The 27615-nt window shown below is 38.0% G+C and overlaps 1 protein-coding gene across 1 annotated transcript in view; it reads left to right on the forward strand.

Moving 5' to 3' along the window:
* Positions 1-454: 454 nt before the first annotated feature.
* Positions 455-27615, forward strand: part of ESR1 (estrogen receptor 1) — a 162985-nt gene continuing 135824 nt past the window's right edge. Inside the window, 1 exon segment of the mRNA XM_032101883.1 lies at positions 455-511. Coding sequence (XP_031957774.1) covers positions 487-511 — 25 coding nt within the window. The 5' untranslated portion in view covers positions 455-486.

The following is a 27615-nucleotide window of genomic DNA, read 5'->3' on the forward strand; positions in this document are numbered from 1 at the left end:
CAGCTCACCCAATTATCTTAAGAGTATATCCTTTTAAAAAAATTGCTTCCTCTCTACAAACAAACTACTGGAAACCTTAGCCTGAAAATGAAAATGGTTCCAACGGTGGGAGGCTATTTTTAAACTTCAATAGATTTATTTTAAATTTTGATAGATCTTATTTTCTTTTAAAGTCTGGTGGTTTACTAGAGCAGTTAGTAGGTTTAGTTACATACCAACACAGGCTGAGATTTATGAACCTTTCCCGTATATTGAAAAGGTAGCCAATGCCAGATTGCAAAGTTCAAGGCATTACCCATTTTTCAGCACAGCATAGGTTGCCTTCTAAATTTAACACCTTCTGCTCATATGGGCGTGTTATCATGCCCACGATTCGTCTTTTCTTGAAAATGTGTTTCTGGTTCAGCTTCCTTGCTCCCGAGACTTTTCTATTTTGGTTCCCAGTGTCATGTGATCCTCCTGGCCAGTGAGAGCCCCGCAGAGGGAATGGCAACAGCCTGCTGGGAGCAATGTAAGTCAGAAAAAAACTTCTAGTTTTTGCAGTTTCTGTCCCTCACACTCAATTTTAAAGGCTGCTTTTACCCTGAACCTTTGCTGGGCACACCCAGTTATACCTATGGAAATGCTTGGAAGTTGGATGTTTTGCTTTGGCTTTATTTTTTACTCTTTCAAATGTTACTTTTCTTACTATGTTCCTTTTTTCCTGTGTCCTGCAGTGTCGCTGAGAAGCCTAAAAAAGCAACAGAAAACAAGCCAAAGGCATTGCAAAAGCTGCCTAAAGTATGTTTTAAGGTGAATATTTCAGGTGTAGCAGTACTTTGTTTAATGTGTGCTATAGATGGTGCCATAAATCCTGTGCTGCAGTTGCGAAAGAACGATGTGACCCCCCCGTCCTGACACCCAGCCCCTCAGTCAAAATCCTTCATGTAGGTAGAAGGACAATAGTAAATAAAATAATCTGATATCACATGCTGGTGCCTTTACCAAGTGGCTGAGACATAAATGGGGAAAGGACTTACTTGAATTTAAGGGCAGTCATGCACCCAAGGCAGTGTATAGTTTTTCTGATATGAATGAAGTGAAATACTATATTTCGATCTCCGCTGATGCTGAGCAATACTTATAGCATATGATCTTGAAACCATGTATTTAGTGAGATTTGTCATTGGGGTGCTTCCCAATGACATATGGGTACAAAGGAAGAGTCTGATCTTTCTGTTTTTTAACACAGGCTCTGAACTCGGTAAAATTTACCCGGTAATTACTGAATAATGATTTTATCTAGTGGCATTTTTTTGCATTAATAAATATGATTTTCCAAAAATCATTCTCCCCGATAGCTGGACATATATATATATATATATATATATATATATATATATATATGTTTTACTTATTTTCTATTTTGGGGGTTTGGGCTTTTGTTTTGATTTAATTTGTTTTTCTTTTATTTTTCTTTCTTCCAAATTACACGAGCTTTCTTTGGAGTTTACTTTTAAGTTTTGGAGTTACTGTTTAAGTATTGCTGAGCTTATTTTAAACTTGGGTCCCTAAGTAATATGCCTTGATATCATATAAAAGTTTGAGAATGAGTGTTTGGAGAAAAGCGTAGTGAAGTAAGCTGGAATCTTTCTATTTCCCTTCATGGCCTATAGCCTGGACCTCAGATCACATCACTTGGAGGTGCAGATGCCATTACTGCACATTTCACATTTCTGTATTTCCTTTGTGTTTCTGATCTATACTCTAATGACCAGGTATTAAATGAAGGACTGTTGGAAGACTTTTTTCTCTTTCCCCCTTCCCCAAATTAATTTTGAACAGAGAAATTTCACTTAATGGTTACATTGAAGTAGAAAGAGCACGTTAGGTTTTCAGATCAGTTCTCATTATCATAGGCACTGGAAAAAAATGTTCGTAATTCTGTGTTGGTTGAATTGTTGCAGTGTTGGAAGTGCAACAGCATCTAGGTATAAATACCTGACCCAGAAACTGAAAACAAATAGAAAAAGCCATACTCATTGTGCAAACTAGATGAAATTTAGGAGCCAATCTTACAGGACTTTAGTTTAAAGGTTTGTGTTGCTGGTTTTGATGAAAAAGTGAAGCATGTGCAGGACTGAAGATCGTTTATTCTGATTTAAGGAAAAACATTTGTCCATTAGATTATAAACCAAGTTCTAATCCAGTGTTGCTTATTTGCCTTCGCTTCATGAGTTTGCATAGTACCGGTGTGCAAATAACGGGAATTTTGAGATTGCAGCTCAGAGCTGGATTCCCTGTTGCTTCCCACAACGTAATGCTTGGGCTTGTGAACACAACTCTCCAGCCTAAAAATTGCGCCAATCTTGTGGTAACCAGAGAAATTGCAATAGGTAAAATATAATGAGTTAAATGAGAAGATCTCTGTTATCACTTCTTTTCTTTTTCTTTTTTTTCTCCTACTCTGATTTATTTACTTCATACATGCTCATCGGTTGTCTTTGTTTCTGAAAAGGAACTTAAGAACATACTAAAAAAATAAAAAAGGGGGGTTGTGGACAGTAAAAAGCTTGTCTACAAGGACAGTCAGTTGCATCGGTTTCCCAGAGAGGCTGTGGAGTCTCTATCCTGAGATATTCCCAAACGGGCGCCGCCCCGACCCTGAGTAACCTGCTGTGGGTGACTGCTTGAGCAGGGGGTTGTTCTGCGTGACAGGGACTCTGAGGTCTTTCCAAGCCGCAGCGATCCTGTTAGTCTCAGAATTACCCTCCGCCATTTGGAGCTGCAGACAGTACTGCTACTCTGGGGAGAGATCAGAAGTCATGTATAGACTTTAGTCTTAGCCTGTCACTCTCATATTTTAGACCTTGCCATTTTGCTGCCTCAGTTCAGTCATTAATCTTTCATTTGGAGTGATGGCCATGATTGCCTTGCTGGCATTGCCCAGTACACCCCGCCTGAAATGTCACTGCCCAGCAAGGGATGGCACTCCAAGCTACTCCAAGTTACTTCAGGCAGCAGTCTCTAATCCCATGTCTTTTGTCTGCTGTCTCCTCAGGCACCACAGTGTAGCAGAGTGGTAGGAGGAGACACTGCTGAAAAGAGTAAAATTAATGGCAGTACTGTGGGAAAAGTGTAAGCAGAAACTAAAGAGACGGGGCCAACATGGGTTGAGTTCTTACACCCATCTTGCTGCTCTGCTTGAATCTCACTGTGGAATTTCCAGAAGCTGAGGAGGGGGTGTAGGAGATTGCACAGGCTGTGCCAGGGTTTGTGGAAGGAGGGGAGGAAGAAGCAGATCTCATGGGATCCCTTGGAGGCTAATGTAAAATATTAAGCCCCAGTCCCATACACTGCATGCAGAGCTGTACCCTAGAGACCTGACGAATGGTACAAGAGAACATGAGATCTCTGGGTAGGAATTGAAAGTACAAAAGTAGAGAAAAGACAAAACAAAATTTTAATTTTTTTTTATCTTTAGAAAGCAACATAAAATGCACATGGAAAGTGTAGAGAGTTCAATAATACCTTTCACATTAACATAGGGATATAACTTTAAATAAAAATGGCAAAACCTAATAGCTTAACTTGTGTTTCAGAAAGATTATTTTAAATCTCTTTTTGCCATAATGCTATAGGTGATGATTTTGCTTAAAGACTATTTATCTTGATGAGATTTGGAACACCTGTCCTGAAAGCAATTGCCAACATAAATCCAAACAGGTGTGACTGTGAATAAATTCAGACTGGAGCTGGAAAAGTAGATGGGTTCAGCCTCCTATCAGAGGGGTAGGCTAGGACATGTCGCTGTTTACAACAGGCTCGGGGAGTTGGCTACAGGAGGTGAAGGTTTGGTAGCAGGATTACACTCAATGATTCAGATGCCTATTTCCATTTCTGGCTAAATAGTGTAATTGGAATTTAAACAGTATTTTTTTTTTCCTGAACACAAATTATAAAAATATGACCATTTATTTTCTTAACATATTATTCTCTTTTATCTTTCTTCATTTTTGGAGAATAATGGTATAGATAAATGGGAAATAAATTTGTGCAATACTTTCTTGCAGATGGATATGGTCAAGGGTGAAATACTCCTTTTTATTAATTTTAGAGTACAAAACCCCACATTCCAAGGAGCCTGCAGCAGCTCAGTCTGCCAGCATTCAGTTGATGGTTGCAAACTAGTCTGAGAAAGAAGATAAATCTGGAGGAAAAGATTTTTAAATAATTACTTGGTATTGAAAAATTTCCTAGATCTGCAAGATATAGATATATCTCTATATATATATATAGTAGCTGGCATTTGTGTTTGCAGATTTCTTTGGTCTGTAAAAAGCCCTTTTCTATATTGCACACTAAAAGTAAATTTATTTATAATTTCCCTGACCTATAATTTGGGTTGTTGATATTTGCTTTTTTTCTTTTTTAATAATTTCGGTTACAATTGCATACTGCAGACAAAAGAACAGAATCTTGTCATTTAAGTATGTTCTAAAATCTAAATGGTAAAAGTTGGTTAGTTTTCAAAGTGGAAATAGTATTTGATTTTGAAAATATCTTTTTTGGTGGCATTTTTCTATATTTTTATTAATGCTCAAATAAAAATAATAGTTTTATTACAAAGTACTTCAAGTACTAAAAATACCATTTGTCTTGTGTTTGATTATTTTAAAAAATTGAATAGTTAAAGGAGAATTACCTGCAATGAAACAAGGCTGGAATTATGTGTTTATATTTCCAATATTTTATTTTTGAAAGAGTCCAATTGCAGTTCTGTATAGAGACACTAATTTTGTATCTGTTCAGTTCTAAATAGCTTTCATTGACAATTTTTATGGCTTCCAATAGCACAGCAATTACAGGTTAGATCTGCCAAGATGCCTTGGGGATTATCATAACTGTTGATTCAATCTGTATATCATCTGTGGCAGCTAAATATAAACACCATAAAGCCAAAATTGGTCAGATATGAATTTTGGCAATTTTGTCAAATCACTTGGTTTGAAATCCAAACCAACAGAAAATGAAAATCTTCTTTAGACTTCATCCTTTGCAGCTTGCTAGATAACTTCAGTGTAACTGTCTATAGTTTTGCCTTCTACATTCTTCAAGTGGAGATAAACTGGTTGTGTCTTCACAAATAAAATCATTGAGATTTTGTTTTGCAATTATACAGTAGGAAGAATTTTACTGCTCATTTTATTGGCTTCATCAATTTTGAGGTAATGGACTTGAATGGTATTTGTGGGCTCACATTGCTATATGGCTATAAATTGACAGCCTGCTTATTCATTCCAAAATACCATTAATCTCAGACTGTGCTGAGGCACATGTACCTACAACTGTTGCCAGGCTGTGTTCCCTCTGTCCCAAGAAATCATTCAATTTCTGCTTGTATTGTCTTCCTCTGGCTTTGTCTGAAGGGCACTTTCTATACAGGCACCGATATCTTGCTTGGACACATTTGGATGTAAAAGCAACCCTGAACTCTTAATTTCATATGCTCATTAGAAAGCTGTGTGCATTTCACAAGCGAAATAAGTGATAATATTTTTGTCCCAGCCAGTCTGATTGTTCTGCTTTGTCAACCTGAACTTTATGTAATTTAAACTGGGCAATTCTTGTGGATTTGTTTATAGTCCTGTGATATGTGTTGCTCTATCCAGCTAACAGCTGCTTTGCACCAAGCAGGACAGCCTTCCGATGGTGTTTCTGTGCATGCTGGTGTACCAGTGCTGTGACCACTGCTCGGGGGCATGATGCTTGTTGTAACTTCTCGTCAGGCTAAACAAGACTCTGGGCCATGTGTCAGGCTTTATTGTAGTTGCCTTAACTGGCAACCAGCCCACTGCTTTGACTCAAAAGGTGTTGGGTAAGAAGCCCTTAAATTCTAATAGTCCACTTCCTCAAAAATGATGGCTTAGAAACCCTTAGATTTTGTACAGTACACTTCACTAAGTTCTCAGCTCCCACAACAAACTTCTCAAAGGTGCTGGTTAACAAGCCACAACACATAACTAAATGCTGGTTAGCAAGTCACAACACCACTACTCAAAGGTGTTGGCTAAAAAGCTGCAACACCCTTCCACAAGCTTCCTGCTCCCACAACAAACTTCAGTACTGAGTAGAATATAATAGCCATGCTTTGCCCATGGCAAAGCAGGGGAGGAGAGAGATAATGAGAGAAAAAGAAGAGAACAAAGAGTATCAGCAGTCCTTAGATTTTGTGTTGGTCTGCTGCACGTATAGTCCGGAGCAGGGGAAAACAATGTATGTGAAAGAAAGAGGAAAAAGAGAGTGAGGGGACCGGATCCCCTTCTGTGTATTGTTAAACTGTGCATGCTTCTCAGCGTCAAATGGATTTTTCCCACTGTTTTGTTGGCGCATGCCTAGCCCGCCCTTTCAGCCCTCCACCAGGAAGTGAGTCAAAAGGACTGAGCACCAGTGCCAAGGTGAGCAGGAAGCTGGCTCAGCACCGTGCTGCCCCACCTCTGCAGGAAACTCTCCTCTGATCTCCTTGTCTTAACCATGTCACGTTTGAGACAAAACATGCCAATGCCTGGTCCGCCACCCCTAGACACACAAGAGCTTGCTCTTGCATATGCATGTGCAGACTTCAAAGCAGGAGGGCTTCAAGGGCGCCAATTGAGTGAAATTTTGTCATTACATGCATCGTGGAAATTCATAATTATTTCCTTAACACCTCATTTTTTGTGGGGTAGTCTTTTTCTTAATAAAGTGTTTGCTGTTTCTCCCTGGCAGAGTTTGTATGCAAAGTGCCCATTGCAAACACTGGGGAAGTAAATTTAGAGAAAAAGGGAGGTTGACATAACAGAAGATTACTTTCATAATTCCTTTTGGACTTTTGACAAAAAATTGTCTTACAATATTGATTTTTTTTTTTCTTCCTTTATTTCTTTTCTCTTGAAAGCTAGCAACATAAAGGATGCACTGGTAGAAATACCTTTACAAATAAAAGAGAGAAAGCTAGAGAAAGCTGAATCAAGAGAAACTCAAGAAGCTTCATGAACTAGATGTCAAGTCAATTATGATATTTTTTCTTTTTTTAAACAAGAACTAGGCACAAGCAACTAATCTTTTTTCCCTCAGGGATTAAACTGAGGCAAGTAAGACAAACTGTTCAGCAAATTTGATCTTTGGTAACTTAAAGGATTGAAAACTAGACAAAACATTGTACAACTCATTATGTTCAAGGTAAAATATTTGTTCTTGGGAAATGTATACTTTTTGAATTGAATCTGTATCAGCTGCTTTGGTGTTACCAACCCTTCAACCCAAACTGTTGCCACAGTTCTAGTAAAAACTCAGCCAGTTTAGGTCCTCCCACCTGGATATCTGGATTGGGATAGAACCATGCCTATTTTGTGCTGCTCTCCTGGCATGGCCTTCCTGGTGGGTTTCCAGACACTGGTGTCCATGCACGTGAATGTGTGGCAAAGTTGTGATGAGACAGTGGGGCCTGGTGTCTTGGTTGGCAATAATGCTAGACATATTCCTCGAGACTGCCTGAAGAACCAGTCTTGTGTCCCTGTGAGGAGTCAGTCTGTGTTTGGTACACTTTTTGGAGCTTTCGGTTTAGTTTACCCCAAATGGAATTTGTTTTTTTGCGCATCCCAGCTGCTCTGTAATCCAAGCCAATGAAGGTAATCACTTTAAAACCTCACTACTACTATGAACAAAACCAGTAGCATAGACACAGATTATTCTTATTAACCAATTTCCTTCCCTATTGTAACTAATGTCACTAATTTGTCTCCGCAGTAGATCTGCTCTAACAAGAGAAATAACTCCTTATGAAAGACAGGACCTTCAGGCTTTAAAGAGCTACCTATGCACTTACAGAAACATAAAGGCAAAAACAGATATTTTGGATATAAGTGGAACATTCCTTCTCTTAAGAACACTCTTTAAAACTCATTATCTCTCTAGTGATTGAAGTCTAATGCATGTAACTCCAAAGCTTCTTGCACACAAAGCACTTCATCACTCTTGACCTAAAGAGGAGCAGAAACATTCTGCATTTAAGCAGAAACTTATTTCTGCATAGGTAGAAGCATAAGGTAAGGCACTATGACTTGCTTCTGCATAGACACAACTCAGAGTGTATCTGATTCATGCTGGTAAATTTTTGCTTTAGTCTCATTTGTTGAATCCAGCTTAAATTGGATGGCTATCCCAGTACTGAGCTGTCATAGCAACCAGATCATGTAATTTGTTCACGGTGCTTATCCACATTTATCTTAAAGCTCAGTTAGGCTGTTTTTCCTCTCATGGACAGGCTGATCTAGACCTTCACTGTTCTGTCAGCTGAGAAGCTTGTGATTTCCATAGTAAATTTATTTGCGGTGCCAGCTTTCTTTCTTTGTCCTAAATACCTTGAAATACATTTATGCCTAACTTACTTACAGGGAGTAATCAGCTTTCCTCTGATCTTTGGTGCTTTTTAGTCTAAATGAGTTGAATTTTTAGTCATCATCTGTTTAATATACTCTTTAACCTTCAGATCTTTATTGGATTCCAGCTGCCGTTTCATCCCATATTTTATGTTGTGAAATCTTTTTCCAACTCATTGCAGTTGGCCCTCACTCTTACTACCCTAACATGAAAAAAAACCCTTGCAAGTTATTTGTCAAACCTTTTTTGGCTTGGCTTATTGCATTTTTACATTCAGTCTGCCAGAGTTTTATTTTGTCTTTTATTGTCCTCAAGACAGCAGCTTCAGGGGTTTTTTTGAAGGGCTGCTTCAAATAATGTCTTACATTGGTAGTTAGCTGTTTTGGTTTTCCTTATGTTTGCTCTGCATCACTCAATATATTCTGTGTACTAACTAGAAATATTTTGTCCTTCTGTTTGTCTGCTTGGAAGTTCCTTTGTTGCAATTTCCTATTTTTTCCAATCAAGCAGTATTTTAAGGGATTTTTAGGCTTTGCTTTCTCCTGCATAAATGCGTAATTTAAGGGCTTTATGACTGCTATTAAAAACTGGCTCTTTGGTAGCAAAATTCCAGATCATGAGGCCCTGTCAAATTAGTATTTGCTTATCTTGTGGGTTATGTGTTTGTCTGCTCTCTGAGGCATTTAATAGTGTCTAAAGCTTTTGTTTTGCAATCATACACAACTTTGATATTTACTTGATTGTGTTGGGACCATTTTCTGTCTGCTGACATAGTTTGTCTCATCTCTGGCAAATATATATTTGGCAAATATATATTCTGTATCACCAGTCACCAGCTACAGCATAGTTGGAAAAATCAGGAATAGTGAAAGTGTACTGGGTGTTCCCTTCTGTGTTCTGCTCAGGGCAGATATGTTTGAATTTTCTAGCTTTTTTTAAGAGTACCATCAGTGAGTCTTTCTTCTTCCTCCCCTTTCCTCCCCTCAAAATAGTATAATGCAGCTGAATATCTACTGCTGGTAAGGATGTTTTCTGACAGCTACATTTTGTTTCCTGCTATTAATTCTAAATCTCTTCTTAAATTGTGCTGTATCATGCATCTCCTGTGCTATTTTCTTTTTAGTATGTTGCATTCTGAAACATGTCAGCTAACTTGTCCTCGTGACTATCAATTGTTACTAGACTAGCTTAGATATTTTACTTTCTGATCTTGTTACGGCAAGTTACTAGACTAGCTTAGATATTTTACTTTCTGATCTCCTCCAATCTGACAGTATCTTTCTCATTGATGTGGTGACTGAATTTGGTATGTTGGGATGGGGATTCTGCACATTTGAAGAACATGTCGTTAAAATAAAGTCACCACCTTCTTGCACTTACATGAAGCAAGAAGAAGAGGACGCTGGAAATGCCTCAGCAGTGGTAGGAAGCTCTGAGTGGCAGTGCTGCTTAGGTTTCTCACATCACTGTGTCTTGCCGTCCATCATGTTCTCCTCTTGTCTCTGCTCTTGGCATCTGGATGCTGTGGGGCTTCATGAGACAGACCTTGGGAGACAGGTCTTTGCTGCAGAGTTTGCCTGACAGATAATTCCCACAGAATGAGCACAGTCCTGTTTCTAGAGCTTGTGTGTCTGAAAAGACCTGCTTTGACCACCCTTGCTGACTTGTTTTGTAGCACAACCTGTAGGAGCTCTCCAAAAGTTTTTGAAATATAGCTGGTTGAGGAGAGCAACTCTGCTTCATTACTTGATATCGGTTTGATATCAGCATGGCATAGGTGTCTGATGGGAAATTATCTGTGCTGTTAAAAAGGGCTGTTCATTTCTAGTCTTTATGTGTGTATTCCCAGTAGGTGGTGTGTCAGGGACAAACAGAGGCAAAGGTGACTCTACTTGCTGTTGTGTTTCTCCCTACTGAACTGGGATTATCAAACTCTATGGGCACAGGGTAAAATTGACAGCTCCTGTTTGGCTGTCTGCTAGTGCTGAAAATCTTTTTGAGTCACTTCTCCTCAGGACAGAGTAGTATGCCTAGCAAATGGCTGGTATCCCATGCCTTCCCCCTCCCCACCTCCCACACATGCTTTTATATTTAGCTGTAATGGAAATTATATTGCTTTCCTAAAGGAAGGTTATGAAACATTCCATGTTGTATCCCTTGATTAAAAGCAGTATTTTTGTATTTATTATTCCAAGTACTATATTTTTTCTGCACATCTGGTTAGCAATGCTATTATTCTTACATTCTTCTCCATTCATCATTGCATTTTTTAAAGTCTATTAAACAGTTTAATTTTATTAGACGGCAATTTGATTTGTTTTACCAAATTGTTGGAATGTTGTATCACATTCCTTACAGTAGGAAAAATATATTACACAATGCTATTGTTCTTATCAGCCAAGCATCTTGAATTAAGATTTATTCGGTGAATTTAAGAAGAATCAATGTAAACTTATATATAATATATAATGCTATTGGTTGATATTATTCTATTAGTCTCTACTTCTAAATTAAAACCTTGATTTTTCTGAGCCAGAACAGACTTACTGAATGCTGCTGTGGTTTTTTTTTGCATTACTGTTATTGAGAATACTAGTTTCATTTTAAGAATTGTCTGGTGTCAATATTAGGATTTCTTTTTTTTCCTAAATGTTTTAGAAAACAACCTTCCTTGCCTGAACTACTGCCTTATTTTTGTGTCCCTTTGTTTTAGTTATTAATTATTATTTAGATTAGTTATTAATTTTCTAGAATTCCTGAAATGCTGCCTTTATATTTGTTTTCACTCTATGAATATATTCTCTGTGCGTGTTTAATCTTGCCATTATCGTTTGAGTATCCAAAATTTTATTATCCCAAACTATTACTAAATTTATAATTTTTCACTTGTTCATCTTTTAAAGCAAAGGTGAACCAAATTTTACTTTTCCTTTTTATTTTTTCAACGGTGATATTTTTGTGAATTATAGCTTTTCCAAAGAACCAGTAAAGTATGATTAAAAAATTTTCAAATACCATTTATATTCTCTAGGCAAACATTTGCTTTCAATTGATTTTAATCCTTATTGCTTTCATGCCTGTGAAACTGTTTCTTTAAAATGAGAAAGGGATATTGTCTGTGTGTGTGTATACATGTATATGTATGGTTTAGTCTTGAAGCAATTACAACTTCTTTCAGTCTAGTTGTTATCAGTGGCATCCCTGTGATTGTAAACTTTTTCTGTTAAATTATTATCTCTTCTTCTTTTGTCAAATGATATGTAATTTCCCCAAGCTGGCTCCAGCAATTTTTGATTTGAGAAACTACTGTTTAAGATTTTTAGGGTATCCAAAAATCCGTTAGCACTGAAAATTCAGAAGAAAGTGCCCTGTGACAAGGATGGCTCACACTCCATATTTAGTTTTGCTCTAGTCTTCTGTTGAACTCTTTTATTCTTCCTTTGGATATTATTGTTCTTTGATCTGTTACTTTTCTTTCCTTGATTGTAAATTCCCATCTTTTAACATATATCACTATATTTGTAGTGGGCTTTATATATTTAATAACATACTTAACATTAAGAACATAAGAGCTTTTCTGGATCTGTGCCCTAGTTTCTGCTGCCTTCCTTTTTTATGACTGCTTTTATCTTGTGTTTCACTTTCTTATCACTCATTCTTCTTTTTATATTGTTTCCTTACCTTGTCTACACATCCCACAACTCTCATGCAATTTTCTTTCTTGGCTTCTCTATTTCCCTGTCCTCCTTTTTCAGTCTTTCACATCTCTACTCACAGTTAATAGCTCTAAAGAATGATTTACAGGATCAAGGTTACTATTCTTGACTGTGTTCATTTAGCTATATTAGTATTAAAACAACCTACCCTGAGAAAGCATCTGTTCTATTGAACATATATGTACCACTGGAATCATCGGGAATGCAGTTATTAACACCCTTTCCCCCCCTTTGTTTTTGTTTCTCATGTAACTTCTGAATTATAGTATTGGAATTAAGGAAACTGCGGATACAGTGACTTGTAACAATTTTGCAGCCAGTTCCCTTTACCTTCATGGAACTGCTAATATTGCTATCTTAGAAAAAGCAGTCAGTGAGGACATGAAGAAATACTATGAATGAAATGAAGAGCTAATACAAAATACTTCCACTGTTCTGCATTGTCTGAGTTCATAGATGGTGACAAAATCATTGACACTTATGAAGTTTAAACCACGAACCTTACCCTGTCTGGTAAATGAGAACATTGACATTACTTCCTACTTGATGGAAACTTACTTTGCTTCTATTCCTTCATTCTTTTCTATTCCTTCCTTTCCCCCATCCTCATAACAGAGCTGGTCTGTTCATACTAAAATGACTGTTAAATTGAAATAGCAAAATAACTCACCTCTAAGTTGCCTTCTAACTTCGAAGCATATTAACTTGTTCTGGGTGTACATGATTGATGGTTTCAGCAATTTTCTTCATTATTGCTTGGCAACTACAACAGGCAAGTTGGTTTTCCATTCTGTTGATGGTACATCTTTGAGCAAACAACTTTCTTTCCTTAGTTGACCCAGATGTGTCAGCCAATGAGGTAGAGAAACCTCCCCTGTCTGTGTTATGTTTTGTGTTTGATCTGGGGGTCAGTTTATAAGGCAATGTGAAGGTTAAAGAAGACGCCCTCCCATCTTGGTGAAGGATTTCTTCATCTTCTGGCAAGCCTGTCCTTTCTGCACAATGTTAACATAGCAAATGCTTATGAAGAATACTTGAAGTAATCTTGTCTTTGGAGCTTTCTTTGTCCTGGAAGCAGGGGGAAATGAAGGAAGAATTCACCATTGGCTGAGATGAACTGTTCCCAGCGCTGCTGTAAAGATGCTCTGGTGGTATGTGCTGTGGTTTGGCTCAGGCTGGAAGGCACATTCAGCTGTGTTGCTGCAAGATGTAATCCACAGGATGAAGCACTGTTAGTTGTGTGTTTCCACACTATTTCCCTGAAACATAAAGTTGCAGTTACCACTTGATGCCTGGTTCAGAGGGAAACTCTTTAGTCCCTTTGCTGGTGGACTTTCTATTGGCTGACAGTCATCACCTTTTTTCCTCTTGCTTGTTTCCTTCTCATTGTTATCTGTTTTATTTTTTGCTCTCTATCTTCTTTTGTTCAGGCCTTACCTTCTTCACTGTCCCTCCATGTTCCCTATACCTTCTTAGGTGGTGACATTTCAGACCAAGACTGCACTTTCTGTCCTGTGTGGTAGCTCCCTGCATGTGTGCTGCTCCCTGATTCCTTTAGGGATAGCCCTTGTCCCTCTTGCTGACAGGGTCTGCTGAACGCAGAGACTGTTGGGACTTCTTTCTAGATCCTGTAGCTACCAGCTCTATCACATCCACAACTCTTGTGAGTGGCAGGAAGGTTTGCCCATGCTGTCTTGAGAAGGGAGGAGAAGCATAGCCAGACATAGCCTGACATCTTCAGATGATGAAGAAGTCTCTGACTATTTTCTCAGTGTAGAATGGTTTAGGAAACTTTGATTAATTTCATCGTTTGAAAATGGTTTTGGCTGCAAAAGTGTTTTCAGAGAGTATGAAAGTCAAAAGCATAATTAAGATAAATTTGACAGCTTTCAATTTCTGCAGCTTATTCTCACTTCAAACTGCCACAAAATCTGTGAGGAAGAGGTGACTCACAAAGCTGCATTTCTGTAACTACCTTTGAAGTATCTTGTTTTTTTCCTTTGGAGAACAGTTGCTTCCTTTGAGTCTGAACAAATACTGTGAAAAACTTAGGCTTCATTCTTTAATGAATATGGTAATGTGTGCATGTGTATATATATATATACACCTACATATATCTATACACATGCATATATATGTGTGTATGCATACACACACAGACACATGCATATTTAAATATTCTTGTCTTTAATGACGATGCCATTAGCACAAACTAATTTCATATATCAATAAGTTAATTTTGGAGAGACGCGCTTGTCTCTGTCATGGTTTGGGGATGGTTCTCCCCAATTTAGTGCTCCCACTGAGACTCTGCAAACTATGTGCTGCTTGCTCATTTTCCGCCTCCCCCTTCCTTGCGGCAGGCTGGAGATGAGAACTGGGGATACAAAAGGTAAAGATCATGGTCTGAGATAAGAACAACTTACTGGAAACAGCAATGAGATAAGAAAACGATTCACATGGAACCCCCTGACAACAGACAGTACCTCACTGCTCCCTCTGCATGCTGTGTTGATCCCAGAAGGGAGCCTTTCCCCCATCCCTGGAAAATGATGTGAGGTTGTAAAGAATAACTCGGGGTCTTAGCCATGTCACCTCCTGGCTACTGCAAAAATTAACCCTCTCCTGGGACCAGGACAGGCTCTTACTCCCCTGCTTTCCCCTCAATGTCTTTCAGATCTGAAACTATATTTTGCTTTTTCTCTGAAAAGTATTGCTATACTCAAATTATGGTGTTTCTCAAACTGGCATTTCGTGTAGATTTCTGGGTTTGTTCTTTTCTTTTAGGTTATTAAAGGGCTTCCCTGCCACCTTTCAATAGAATTTGTCCTGCATATGAATTAGGAAACAATAAAGACACTCATGCACACACAAGCTTTTTCAGATTATTCTTGTATGGGTAGAGAAGAGGGTGTCATCTTTTACCTGAATGGCTTTTTAAAAATTCCATAATAGCTTGTTTCTTGTAAAGATAGCTGATGGCTGAATGTTGGATATAAAGATCTGAAGTATTTATAAAATCTGTCAAAAGAGACACATGCATTCTTTATATATTTCTTACTTCTAAGTGAGCCTGCCACAACTGAAAAATTGGAAATAACAAGCATTAAACCAACCCTTAAGTTGTTGGAGAGCTCCAGGAGAACATCTGGCTCAGTCTCATCCAAAGACAATCAGCCTTATAAACAGTGATGGTTTATTAATTTGTGTATGAATAGTAGCTTTATAATAGAAATATCTTTGAGATAGCAGGTGAAAACACATTAAGGTCAGAAGCTTGCAAAAAAAGAAGCAAGTGTCTAAGAAGGGCATGATTAGCAATTAGAAAAGATGTAATTCTCTAGGCAAGTTTCAAGGAAGAGATTTCCTATTAGAAAATCCTCTCAGACAAACTTGTCATGGTAGGTTATAGTTTATGAAAGTGAGCAGTGTTCAGGAAGAAGATAAATGGTCTGACTGACATACAGGAGTAGGAAACGAACTTTCCTGGATCCTTTTCACATGCACAGGTTGTTCATAGCTCTTGTTCTCTACTACTCTTGACCCATTGTCCACTCACTCTAATTCTGATTCTACTGATAATTGTGGGATCCTCAGGAGCCTTTCTCATTGTGATTTCATACTTAGGTGGGGTAGTGTCAGATGGCTGTGATATGACATTAATTAATGAATATTGACATATTTCTTGAAATTTTCATGCTGATATTGCTATAGTAATATGAAGCCTTGTTGTAAGAGTATTACTGGGCATGTCTATTCTATTAATAGACACATCCTTGAAACTTTTAACATTATGTCTCAGTTTACTGTTGGCTTTAAAAGTCTGTCTACTTTTTAAAAGATTTCTAGTTCTTTGCAAAACAGCTTCTGTATCAATCTTCTCAGATGAAAACACCCTCTAGACACTTTGTGCATTTTTTAAATTCCAGGTATTTTTGCTTGGCTTTTTCCCTCCTTCTATTCTCTTGCCTGTTCGTTTGTCTGGGTACCCTTAGCAACATCTTTTACTGATGGAAAAAAGCACAATGCTTTCTGTAGTGTCACTGTGATTGAATCAGAAACAGAATTTACTTGCCAAAGCTTTTAGGTTTTCAGTTTCATTGTTCCTTTTACTATCCTGGACATTTAGTAGTGTGTATCAGGGGGATCTACAGATTTCTGATTTGTTTTTTCCAATGCTCATATTGCAACCTTATGTGGAATTAGGAAGTGGAATAGTCAGCTGTGTGTAGTAGGATCTCTGGCTTTGGATTGGACGAAGAAAGTATTCCCATTTATATTCTGTGTAATTGCATATTATGAGCTGCAGTCTTCAGAGAAATCACTTTTCAGAGTTCCTGTGATAATTCATTGTGTTCTCATTATGCTGCTGAGGAATTATCTGTAAGAACTGAGTCTCAATTTTTGCATCAACTCCCTTAATTCTGGAGGCCAGGGGGTGCTATAGGTATATGCATTATAATCTATGTAGGTTTAGTAGTCAATATGAAGCCTGTTGTAAATTTTAAATTTCTTACAGTTCTGAATTCTGAGTGTTCCATTTCTTAAAGAATTATTTCAGTGGTGTGTGTACGTGTGCCTGCACTGGTTTCGAGTATAATTTGTATGTATATGCATCTTATCTGAGTGAGACAATGGAAAAATGAGGCTCAGGCCTGGAAGATTGGCCCTGGGAGATGATGGACCTTATAATGATTTCTTTTCTTAGGAGAAAGAACTTTCGGCATGGAATGAAATGGGGGAGAAATAGTTTATTTCCCAGATAAAACACACATTTAAAAATATGAGTAAATAAAATATATATATACCCTTATGTGTGTTTTGATGTTTTTTCACAGTTGGAAGATTTTGAAAGAATAATTTTCTTAATCAAACCTTTACTATTTGAAAAGAAATATTATTACATTTAAATATTAGGCAAGGTGAAATTATTTGAACTATGTATTCTCAGAAGCAGTTTAATAAAACACCTGTTACTCCTTTCTTCCTGCTCTAACCATTCAGATGTGTTAGCAGATAGGAAGTGTGTGAGCCTAATAAATTTTTCATAAAGTAATAACATAGTGTACACAAATGTTCACATATCCTGAGTGGAAAGGAGACATCAGTAAGTTCATATAGAGCATGTCATATCTGTTTTTGTTTGTGTGTTAGAATCTTTGACGAACTAGTAATTAATTAACAGATGGTTTGCAGGTGGTAAGACCTGGGCTGAGATTTTTTTTTTTAAACCCCATTTTCCCAGAAGTGGTTATTTGAGATTACAAAAATCTAATCCTCGTCTTCTAGGTTTTAAGCACCTTTTTGTCATGCTTTCTGATTTCCTTTTCTAATATGCCACATTATTTTACTGACTGCTGAAATGCTATACAACTGATTTGAAAAGATTGTCATTAAAATAATAATTTCTTTATTTCCCACTGCTAACAGTGAAGGACTAAATCTATATATCATTTCTGTCTTCAAGGCAGCTTATGAACATGTTCTGCAGACGTGTATAATGTCTGCTAGCTTTGTGTGTATACAGTTGTACATGTCTGTATGTATTCACACAGAGACTTTTGCAATTTTTATTTCTTCCCCAGGGGACCTTGTTAGACATGTATGTCTTTTGTGTGCATTTGAAAATCATTTTAGTTTGGAGTTTGGAGCTGACTTTGTATTTAAAAAATAATTAAAAAAAAAAATTAGTTGCTAATAAGAATATCCATTGATACACTAAAATGAATTTAATTGTTTAAAAATGAGTAGACTACAGCCAAAAAGGCTATGGGCACGGTTTATGAATGTTGACATAGCATGAAAATAAGTAAGGCAGTGATTTCACTTTATGAACAGTCTATTAGCAATGTTGACTTGAGACATTCTGGCTGTCCTGCTGGTGATTCTCACACAGTTACAGTCACCCCCTCTGTAGAGCAGACTTGCTGTCTGTTGAACTGTACTGTAATCTAGATCAGGGAACAGATCTAAAAAAACTTAGTAACTGTGAGAGCTGTGTGTATGTGTGCATTTTAATCTTGGATCAGAAAACCGTGCAACCTGCCAACAGTACTTCTGGTCCCACTGAAGTAGTGGCTTAGGTTTGGGAAGGAACTACTGAAAAATGAAAGGCCAAGAACCCTCTAAATCAGGAAATAAGCATTGTAGAAAGGAAATATATTATCAAAATTCAAGCTCTTTTGCTCCCATTGAAGACCACGTGTGTGAGAGCATTGACTAAACGCTTCTTGAACTCTGTCAGGCTTGGTGCTGTGACCACTTCCCTGGGGAGCCTGTTCCAGTGTCCAGCCACCCTCTGGGTGAAGAACCTTGTCCTAATATCCAGCCAAAACCTCCCTGACACAACTTCAGGCCATTCTCTCAGGTCCTGTCACTGGGCACCACAGAGAGGAGATCACTGCCTGCCCCTTCTCTTGCCCTCACAAGGAAGTCATAACTGCAATAAAGTTTCCCCTTGGTCTCCTCCGGGCGGAACTGACCAAGTGACCTCAGCCAGCTTCTCCTCAAGGCCCTTCACCAGCTGGAGCAGCTTTAAGGGTTGACTGGGAATTGATCAATCTCACAGTAATGGTCCTCCAGCTCAGGGCACTGAGACCCCCCCTTGGTCTGTCATTGCTGTTGAAGACAGAGATAAAGAATGCGTTAAACACCTCTTCCTTGTCCATGTCCCTGTTTGTGAGGTGACCATGCTTATCCTGTAACAGGCCAATGTTATTTTTACACTGCTTGTTGCCATTAATATATTTGAAAGCACTCTTTTTATTGTCCCCCACAGCTCTGACCAGTTGAGCTTTGGCTGCATGAATTTCCTCCCTAAGGTGGCAAGCACGATCTCTGTATTCTTCCCATGTCACCTGACCTTGCTTCCACTGGGCATACATGTTCTTTTCTGTCCTTATTTCTAAGAGAAGATTCCTGTTCAGGCAAGTTGGCCTTCTGCCCTCACCTGCTTGACTTATATTTGGGAATTGTCTGCTCCTGTGCCATTAAGGAGGTGATGTTTAAAAAGCGACCAGCACTGATGGATCACAGCATCCACCAAAAATATTTTTCCAGGGGCTCATCCCATCAGGTTTCATGTATACATACCACTGATGTCAACTCTTTGGGACGGGGCCAAAGCCTCAGCTCCTCTTGTTTCTTCCTCATGCTGCCTGCATCAGTGTAGAAACATTTCAGGTGTACTACATTGTAGCCAACACCTCCTGAACCAGTTTGAGGGATTGCATTAGGGCTCATTTCCTCAAGTTTTGGCACAGCATAAAGGGATAATACTTCCACAGATAGAGTCCTAGACAGATGACTTCAGCAGTGATGGGAAAAATGGTTATGAAAGTATTTTGACTTGGACCCATTACCTAGGACTAGGGAGATTTTCTCTGTTGATCTGTATAGAAATTACGTCTGACTTTGTTGGTCATACTGGTGCAAAAGGGGTTTCTAGTGGCCAGACTCTGACCTGCGATGTTTGTGCATGTCCTTTTTCCCTGAAGGCAATCGGTATGAATGTAACTGTCTTTAGTCTGACATATATCCAAAATGATTTCTTTTCGAAGGGTCAACTTCAAGTCACCATCAGCTTATCTAAAATCTATTCTCTACTGTCATTTGTTACCATATGTATCTGAACACAGTACATTATAAATGCAGCTCTTTCCTGGAGAACTGAACGTCACCATCTGGGTGTGTCAGCGGTTTGAAGGCTTATTTTTTTTTCTTCTTGGTTTGATTCAGGAAGAGAAGTGGGAAACTAGACAGAGCAGTTTCAAATAAATTCCTGGTGACCATCGGCTTTTTCAACTGCAAATTAAGACGAAGTTCTGAAAACATTTTAAAAAGAATGGTGTGTTCGTTGTGGTTTTTCTATAAGTTTTGCTTGCCTTCCTTTTCCCTCTTTACATTCATTTTTGAATGCTGTTTTGTATGAGAATAAGGAATTTTTTTTTTTTTTGTCATCCAATTTGATACTTGATGGCATATATCACAACTCTCCTTAGTGTGTCAGACAATGTCTATTGGCACATGTTCAGCATGTCTCCTGAGAAACAATGTGTTTTCTCCATTGACATTAAAATATTATTTCAGCAGTGAGACTGTATTCTAGTAAAACAAAGTAGGTACAGATACTTGATTCCTTACTGCTAATGAGAAAAATGTTTTTAACTGCTTTTTCAGTAATGTTCACATTACTGAACATCAAAGCAGAAATATGAATACTGCATATTCATATGCAGAACTGCTATTCCATTCTTAGTTCAGTTTTAAAGTTTATGCTGAGTATAGGGTAAAATTCTAATGACACGATTGCATGATATTTCTTCTAAAATCTCTTTTTCTGGCACCAAATACAAGAGATATAACTAATGAACGTTTAGTCCATGTTTCATCATCATTGTGTAATGTATGGTAAAGTCATTATTTTAAATATTGCTTTTAAAACGTTTTGGAGATTAATAACTTTATTAATTTCCTTTAAATCTTTTTGTGGTTTAATATAAGACACCATTTCAAAATTATTGAGGAAAAGAGAGCAGAAGTATTTCTATTTTAGAGATCAAGGATGGGATAAAAATTAGATTAATAGAATTTAGTCTTTTGAGACCTTATTTTCCCAGCACTTAGCATTATAAAGCACTTTAAATATCAAACCTGATAATAATTTGTGTCTAATCCTGAGGCTAAAGTGTCAATCTCAAGTTCACCTCTGATTTACAAAGGAAGTTAAAACTTCCAATTGAGTGTATTTAAAGTAGGATGATGAAATAATGTGAGAGATATTACTCTTGAGATTCCAAGGCTGATAGTTTTATCATCTGTCAAATTGTAAATATTGTGATTATATACTGGCAAAGACAGTATCTGTTATTTGCAAAAAAAAAAAAGAGTGGTTAACTACAATCTGGCTTCAGTTATATGCTAAGATTTAGACCACATTTTGAAGGAAGGAGGGATTAAAAACTACCTGCTAAAGAAAAAATGAATTAAAACCAAATTTGATCGTGCACAGTAACCTGATTATTTCTTTGCTAATAGATTTTCCAAAGTAAGAAAACCCTATTGGTTTGATGTACATTAGTTGAAACATTTGGGAAAAAATTGCAGGGAAAGGTATTAACTAAATTGGTGAAGATTAAAATCCCTAAAGCATAAGGTCTGCAGTAATGGAACTGTACAACTTACTAAGCTGTAAAAGTGAATTGTAATGCTATAAAATGAAAGGTGAGTAATATGGTCAATTGTCCCTATAAAATGAGATTTCCCTGCCTGAAGTTAACTAAAGAATACTTCAAGTCAGGTATACTTAGATATGTTTAGGTGTTTGTAGGCATATATCAGTGTAGTAGTTGTTAATCGGGTGGTTATGAATGGATACCATTAATGCAGCTGTAATCAAGTCAATATGCTCAGGTGTTTCAGTGGGTATTTCAAAAAAGATATGGATGTACTGCTGTTGGTCCAGCAAAGGGCCACAGAGGTCATTCAGGGACTGGGGCATCTAAGGGGCAGAAGGAACTGTGTCTGTTCAGCCTAGAGTGAAGACTGAGGCGTTCTCATCAATGTGTATGAGCACCTGATGGGAGGCAGCTGTATACACATATTGTATAGACATAAAGAAGACGGAGCCATATTCTTCTCAGTGGTGCCCAAGGACAGGAGGTGATGGGCACAAACTGAAACTCAAGAAATTCTACATAAATATAGGAAAAAACTTTTCTTACAGTAAGGGGGGGGTCAAACATCAGAACGGGCTGCCCAGAAAGGTTGTGGAGTCTCCACCTGTGGAGATATTATGTGGACTGGCTCTGCACAGTCCTAAGCAACATGTTTTGGCTGCCCCTGCTTGAGCAGGGAGGTTGGACTAATGAATCTCTCAAGGTCTCTCCACCTCAGTGACTCTCGTATCTTGGGATGCAGAGACATATCTATTCAATTGTATAAGGTTATTCATCATATTTTATATAATTTTTGTTCAGGTCACGTATGTGCTAGGAAATTGGTTTGCACTAGAAGATGAGCAAAAAATGTAGAAACTGTAATTTGAAAGGAAGAAATCTGGAAGAGGTATGAGAGATATGACAGAATACTCTGAATCAAGTTCTGTAATCTTCAGGTAATGGATAGTGCTATTTAAGCTAAAAGGCAGTAACAAATCTGAAAGTTGATATGAATGTAGAGGTTCTTAAAATATGTGCAATGTGATTCAAGAATAATTTTCCTCTTAGACTGTGAGATTTTAGCTGGTAACAACTATCTAATTTGATCAAAATGCAGTAAAATTTCACAGGGAAGCTGAAGATCCTTCTGACATGCAGCTCAACCTCGAGGGTTTTGAACTCTGCTTGAGAATACAGAAGTATTTGAAATGGTCAGTGAAAGGACAATGGATGTACTTTTCTCAGTGTTGTCCTTGGGAACATCACATATTATCCACAGAAAAATTTATCCTGTGTACAGCACAGCAAATCACTGCAATAAATTTTAGCCCAAAATGCTGTAAGAAGCTGAAAATATGAAAAGAGCTGTTGCACAACCTTAATTACTGGCAGTGTCACTAGACTTCCTATAATGCAGTTCTATAATGTTTCTTAAATCAAATCATAATATTCTGTTCGAGCCAGATGCATAACTGTATGAAGTGGTAAGAATTGCAGTATGCAGCAGGATAGAACTATTTCATGTATATCACTGCTGTTCAGGACACTTGAAGAAAATAATTAGGTTTATTAAAAGGACTTTTGGTTAGGTAAACATTTCTGCTTGACGGGATTTGCATAAACAGATATGAATTTAGAATGATTCTCTGCACATGATAATATTTGCCTGTTAACATTCCAAGACAATGTGCTGAATCTAGGGTCAGTTCTGGTGCACTCTAACCAAGTGCCATTGAAAAGAAAAAGGCACTTTTGTGATTTTTCCCCTTTCTTGCTTTGTACTGAGACTGTGCAGCCTCTGGACAGAGCTTGGCTATTTGCACATTATGAACAGCACAGCCTAATTAGAGCACACAGCAGTAATTGGGAGCCTGTGGGATAGGACACATTGAATAGGTGAAAGATGTGTTGTGACTTCTTCTTGCTACACATGTGCTGGAACCTCTGATACTGAAAAAGCTCAAAGATAAGAATGCACTTTCCCTTCCTTTTAGCTCAACCACGTTGCTAGAAGGGAGAAAGGTAGGAAACATGAGAGAAGGAAAAGCAAATGCATATGCTCCCTCTAATACTCTCCCTGCCTTCAGTTAATTTAGGGATTCAAGGAGCCAGGTGGGGCTTTTGAGTATTTTGAGTGAACTTTAATGGATTGATCTTCTAAGTTTTCTCTGTGTCCCTTAGAATCCAAGTGAATTTAGAGCATCTGGAAAATAATTTAGTAATGAGCTCTCTGTTATATGAAAAATTATCTCTGTTTTGAACCTGGCTCTTGGTGGCTTCACTTCATGCTCTGTGGTTCTTGTGCTGGTAAAGAGTCAAAACCCACCCCTTTTCTCCATTTTATTCATGATGTGGCTGATCTCTGTCATACTCCCTCTAATGTGCCTCTTTTTAAGAGCGCAATCCCAGTTTACTTTATTCTTAATCCCTCATACAAAGGAGACGTTCTGCACGTTCTCCAGAACTTTTGTCATCCTTGGTTATCCTAAACCTTTGGTGTCCTTCCATACGCTGCTTAGGAGGAAGGGACAAAACCTACAACTGGTATTCTAGGCATAGAAAAAACGTAGATTTATGGCAGAATTCTTTGTTGGCCATTTGCCAATCATAATATTTGAATTTAGATTTAAGAGTGTAGCACTCATTACTATAACTCACTTATTTACTTCATTCTGGAGATTTTTAGCTGTCCTGGGTGGAGATAATCTGATTCCGGCAAATTTTTTTGTATTCACGTCGTCAAATCTTTCTATAGCCTGTTCTACACTCAGCTGCATTTCAGACAGATCTTTTCCTGAGTTGCTAACAAAGCAAGTTCGTGCTTCCTTTAAAAGCTGTCTAGTTATTCCACGTACTTCTGCAAAGTACTGCTCTTCTTGCTGTTTTCTGTGCCCTGATCTTCAGATACCCCTTGGCAGGCTTCTGCTCCGGTTGTGTCTCAAGAACAATGTTGTGCTAGTTTTGCTTTCGTTGTTTCTCAATCACTTTTTTGGCCTGCCTCATGGTGTGCTTGCACCTAATTTCTCACAGCTCAGACTTTCTGTTTTCTTCTTTTATACACGACTTCAGTCTTTGGAAGTTTGCGTATATAATCTACTCCCTTTCCTTCCTGGCTTCCCTCTGCCCTTTCTCAAACCTTTCCTTATGTGGCTCTGTTCCTGTGATGGGGTCCTCAAGAAGCCACTTCTAAGGATTTAGTTATCTCAGCTCTCCCTGTGGGTTTTTTAATGTGACTCTTATTTTTATGTCCTCTTGGATCTGAGGGCCTTGTGGTGGGTATTTAGAGTTTCACACTTCTGCAGAGATGTTGTCTGTAGGCATGAGATGGTTGCTGTTCTACATGGGCTGTTTCACTGTGCAAGATTTTTGAACCAAGTCAGGCACTGCATCTTCTATTGAGGACTATTTTACTATTTGCTCCACAAAACAGTAATTAGTGGTGTAATTTATTTGGTCATTGTATTATAGCCTGATACATTTTCTGTACCTACACGGAGATTGCCAAAAGCTGACATTGTCGTAGTTTCTGCATGTGTTGCCTCATGTCCCTGAGCACATCAGAAACAATGTCACCATTCCAATAGTAGACTCCCATTCATCCTTTTTGTGTAGGCTTGATATTTCAAGCCCTATAGAATCTATGCTAAATTTTGAGGTACTTAGCTCATCTATTTGTTTTCATTAAGCTCTCTTTAACCTACAAAAGTACCCTATCTCCTCCTGATAAAGTTAGTTGCATTACTTTTTCCTGTGTATTTTGTATGCTAGCATAAGGGGTTATTCACTAGTTTCCAATATACCCAGGATGACCATGCCTAAATTTAGGGCTAAATATGGCAGTGCTGTTGTCATATTTCTTATGCCTTCCAGTATTCACATGGAAGCATGTGTAACAACTTTTTTGTTCTCCTGGCACTCTGTTTAAAGTGTCAGCTTGTTTTCTTTTTGCCCATTTACAGCTCCTGTCCTCTGATACCGATTGTGCTCAATTTCCTCTTCTTCATCTGCAACAGAGATGTTACCTCATATGCTGTGGTATCTTTTCCCACATTGGTATTTTCTTACTTCTTTTTGCTTTAAAACTTACTCATAATCTTCTTTCTTAGTTTTAAGCACCAGTTGATTGGTTCTTGCTTTCTTCAGCTGAAGGTTCTTTTATTTTGATGAAGCAGCCTCAATTTCTAATGATTCTGAACCTTGGTTCTTTCATTCTGCCATATTCTGAAGTAGGTGTAAATTTTGGTACTCCACTTTTCATTCTGATTTTGAGCAGAATACCGTGAGCATTCAGAGAATGCTGAAATCCTGAATTGAAATCCTGGTCCTCTACTGATTTCATAGGAACCTATACTTTTGTCTGTCTCATTCCAGCTATTCCTTAGGATCATGCATTACCTGCATAAAAATATATATGAGTGTTTCCTAACCACCTTATATCTCAGAAATACTGTTCTGAATTTCCATGGATCCCTGACTTAGGAGGGATGTTAATAAAAAAAAGGACAACAAAAAACCTTTTCTCTTTTCCCCATGATTCTCTAATATGCACAGACAGCAAATGTCCAGTCACCTTTTAGCATCTTGCAGGACAGTAATAGCACACTTTTCAGCATGGGTGTTCTCATTCTGAAGTGGTCTCTTCTTTTCCTACATGCATACTGCTAGAAACTTTTTGGTAGTAAAACCATCTTATTGCTGCATGAATAGCTGAGATTTTACCACAGTTCACAGAGACTTATGCTAATTTAGGAAAGAGAAGAAGCTGGCAAAGGGCCTGAAGAATAAAAGAAAGGGTTGCTACTTAGGCAGACAAGGTCAGAAGAACACCTACAGAGAGAAAATGGAATTATAGCACCAAAAGCTAACTTGATTCCTATTTAACTATTCTTAGTGATTTAATTATCTTGATCCATTTAAAAGCTAGAAGTAAAAATACAACTGTTTCTTTCTTTTCATAACCTTTAGTAACCAAATAGTGACAGTAATCAGGTTTCTTCCCAGTATTACCAATATCTTAATGCTTTAATACCTCCTGATACATAGCAATTGTCTTCTTTTTTCGTGACTCTTGGGTGAAAATAATTTGCCCAAGCTTTTTTCTGAATTCTAGGTAATTATACAACTAGATATTCAGCACTGACAGATGAAAAGAATGGCTATATTTTTAACTTCATTTCCACCACTCTTACTCATGAAAATAAGTATGATGTAATGGTAGTGGGTAGGACTCCTTGATTAATGGGAAGGAATTCATGTGGGTCCATCTTGTAAGAACCTGTGGGATGATGGAAAATTTGCTGTGTGCTGCTAAGTGCCCTGAAGAGTTATCTGTGGGAAGGGTATCTGTGGTCTGACATTTTTCTCAATCCATTTTCTCTTGTTTGTTTTCATTTATGTGATGCAATAACTTCCTATTTTACAGGGAGAAGGTATAACTCTTGTACTAACTCTTATCTCTTGCTCCCATCCCCCCTTTTTATTGTGGGTGAGAAACATACTGCTTGGGAAAAACTAAATAGGCAGAGTTACCAGACACAGGAAGAGAAATTTAGGACAGAAAGTAAGTGAGAGAGAAGTAAAATATGGCTGGATCAGCACAAATGTCCAGAAATCATGGTCATGAGCATAACATAAAAACTTATTTAGATAACCACAAAAGGAGAAGTAGGTGTGGATTTTGTTGGAGCTTTTTTTGGGGCTAGATCAGCCCTTTCAGTTGTGAAGTGTTTGTGCTCCTGTCCTATGGCATGGTCTTGGCTGAGCAGACCCCAGTTTGGATCTGTGTCTGTCCTGTTAAGGTGTATAAAGGGAATTCTTATGACAGGTTGCCATTTTGCCTTTCTGTGCTCGAGGGCTCATATAGCCATGTATTGTTATGCCCTTGGTTTCATTTCTCTTAATGCTTGCCCTTGTTTAATTTTAATCATAGTGTTCTGCACTGTTTGCAAACATGAAGCCGTTATGTCTTCTGTCCTCTTGAATGTGAGAATGTCATTATGACCGTGGGTCACTTTGGGCTGCCTGTCACCTGTGGCTGTGGAAATGAGTTACTGCAATCAAGACCAGGTTTAGCTGGGCCCTCAGAAGTTGTGTCTGTATTGAGCGACACTCTTGCTTTTGTGGCATTGTTTCTGCCCTTTATGTTTGTCCACAAGTTTTGTGGAACTTTTTAGGTCCTGTTAATAATCACTTGAAACTAGTTTTTAGCTTTTAGAGGTTTCCAGAAGAATTAATTTACACTTGCTTTAGAATGGACTCCTTTTAAAAAATGGCTCAGGACTTCATGTGAACATGTCAGGTTTCTACCACATGAGAAGCTAGAGGAAAGACTCTTCCCATGC

This window comes from Corvus moneduloides, chromosome 3 (assembly GCF_009650955.1).
Source record: "Corvus moneduloides isolate bCorMon1 chromosome 3, bCorMon1.pri, whole genome shotgun sequence".
Classification (NCBI taxonomy): Eukaryota; Metazoa; Chordata; class Aves; order Passeriformes; family Corvidae; genus Corvus; species Corvus moneduloides.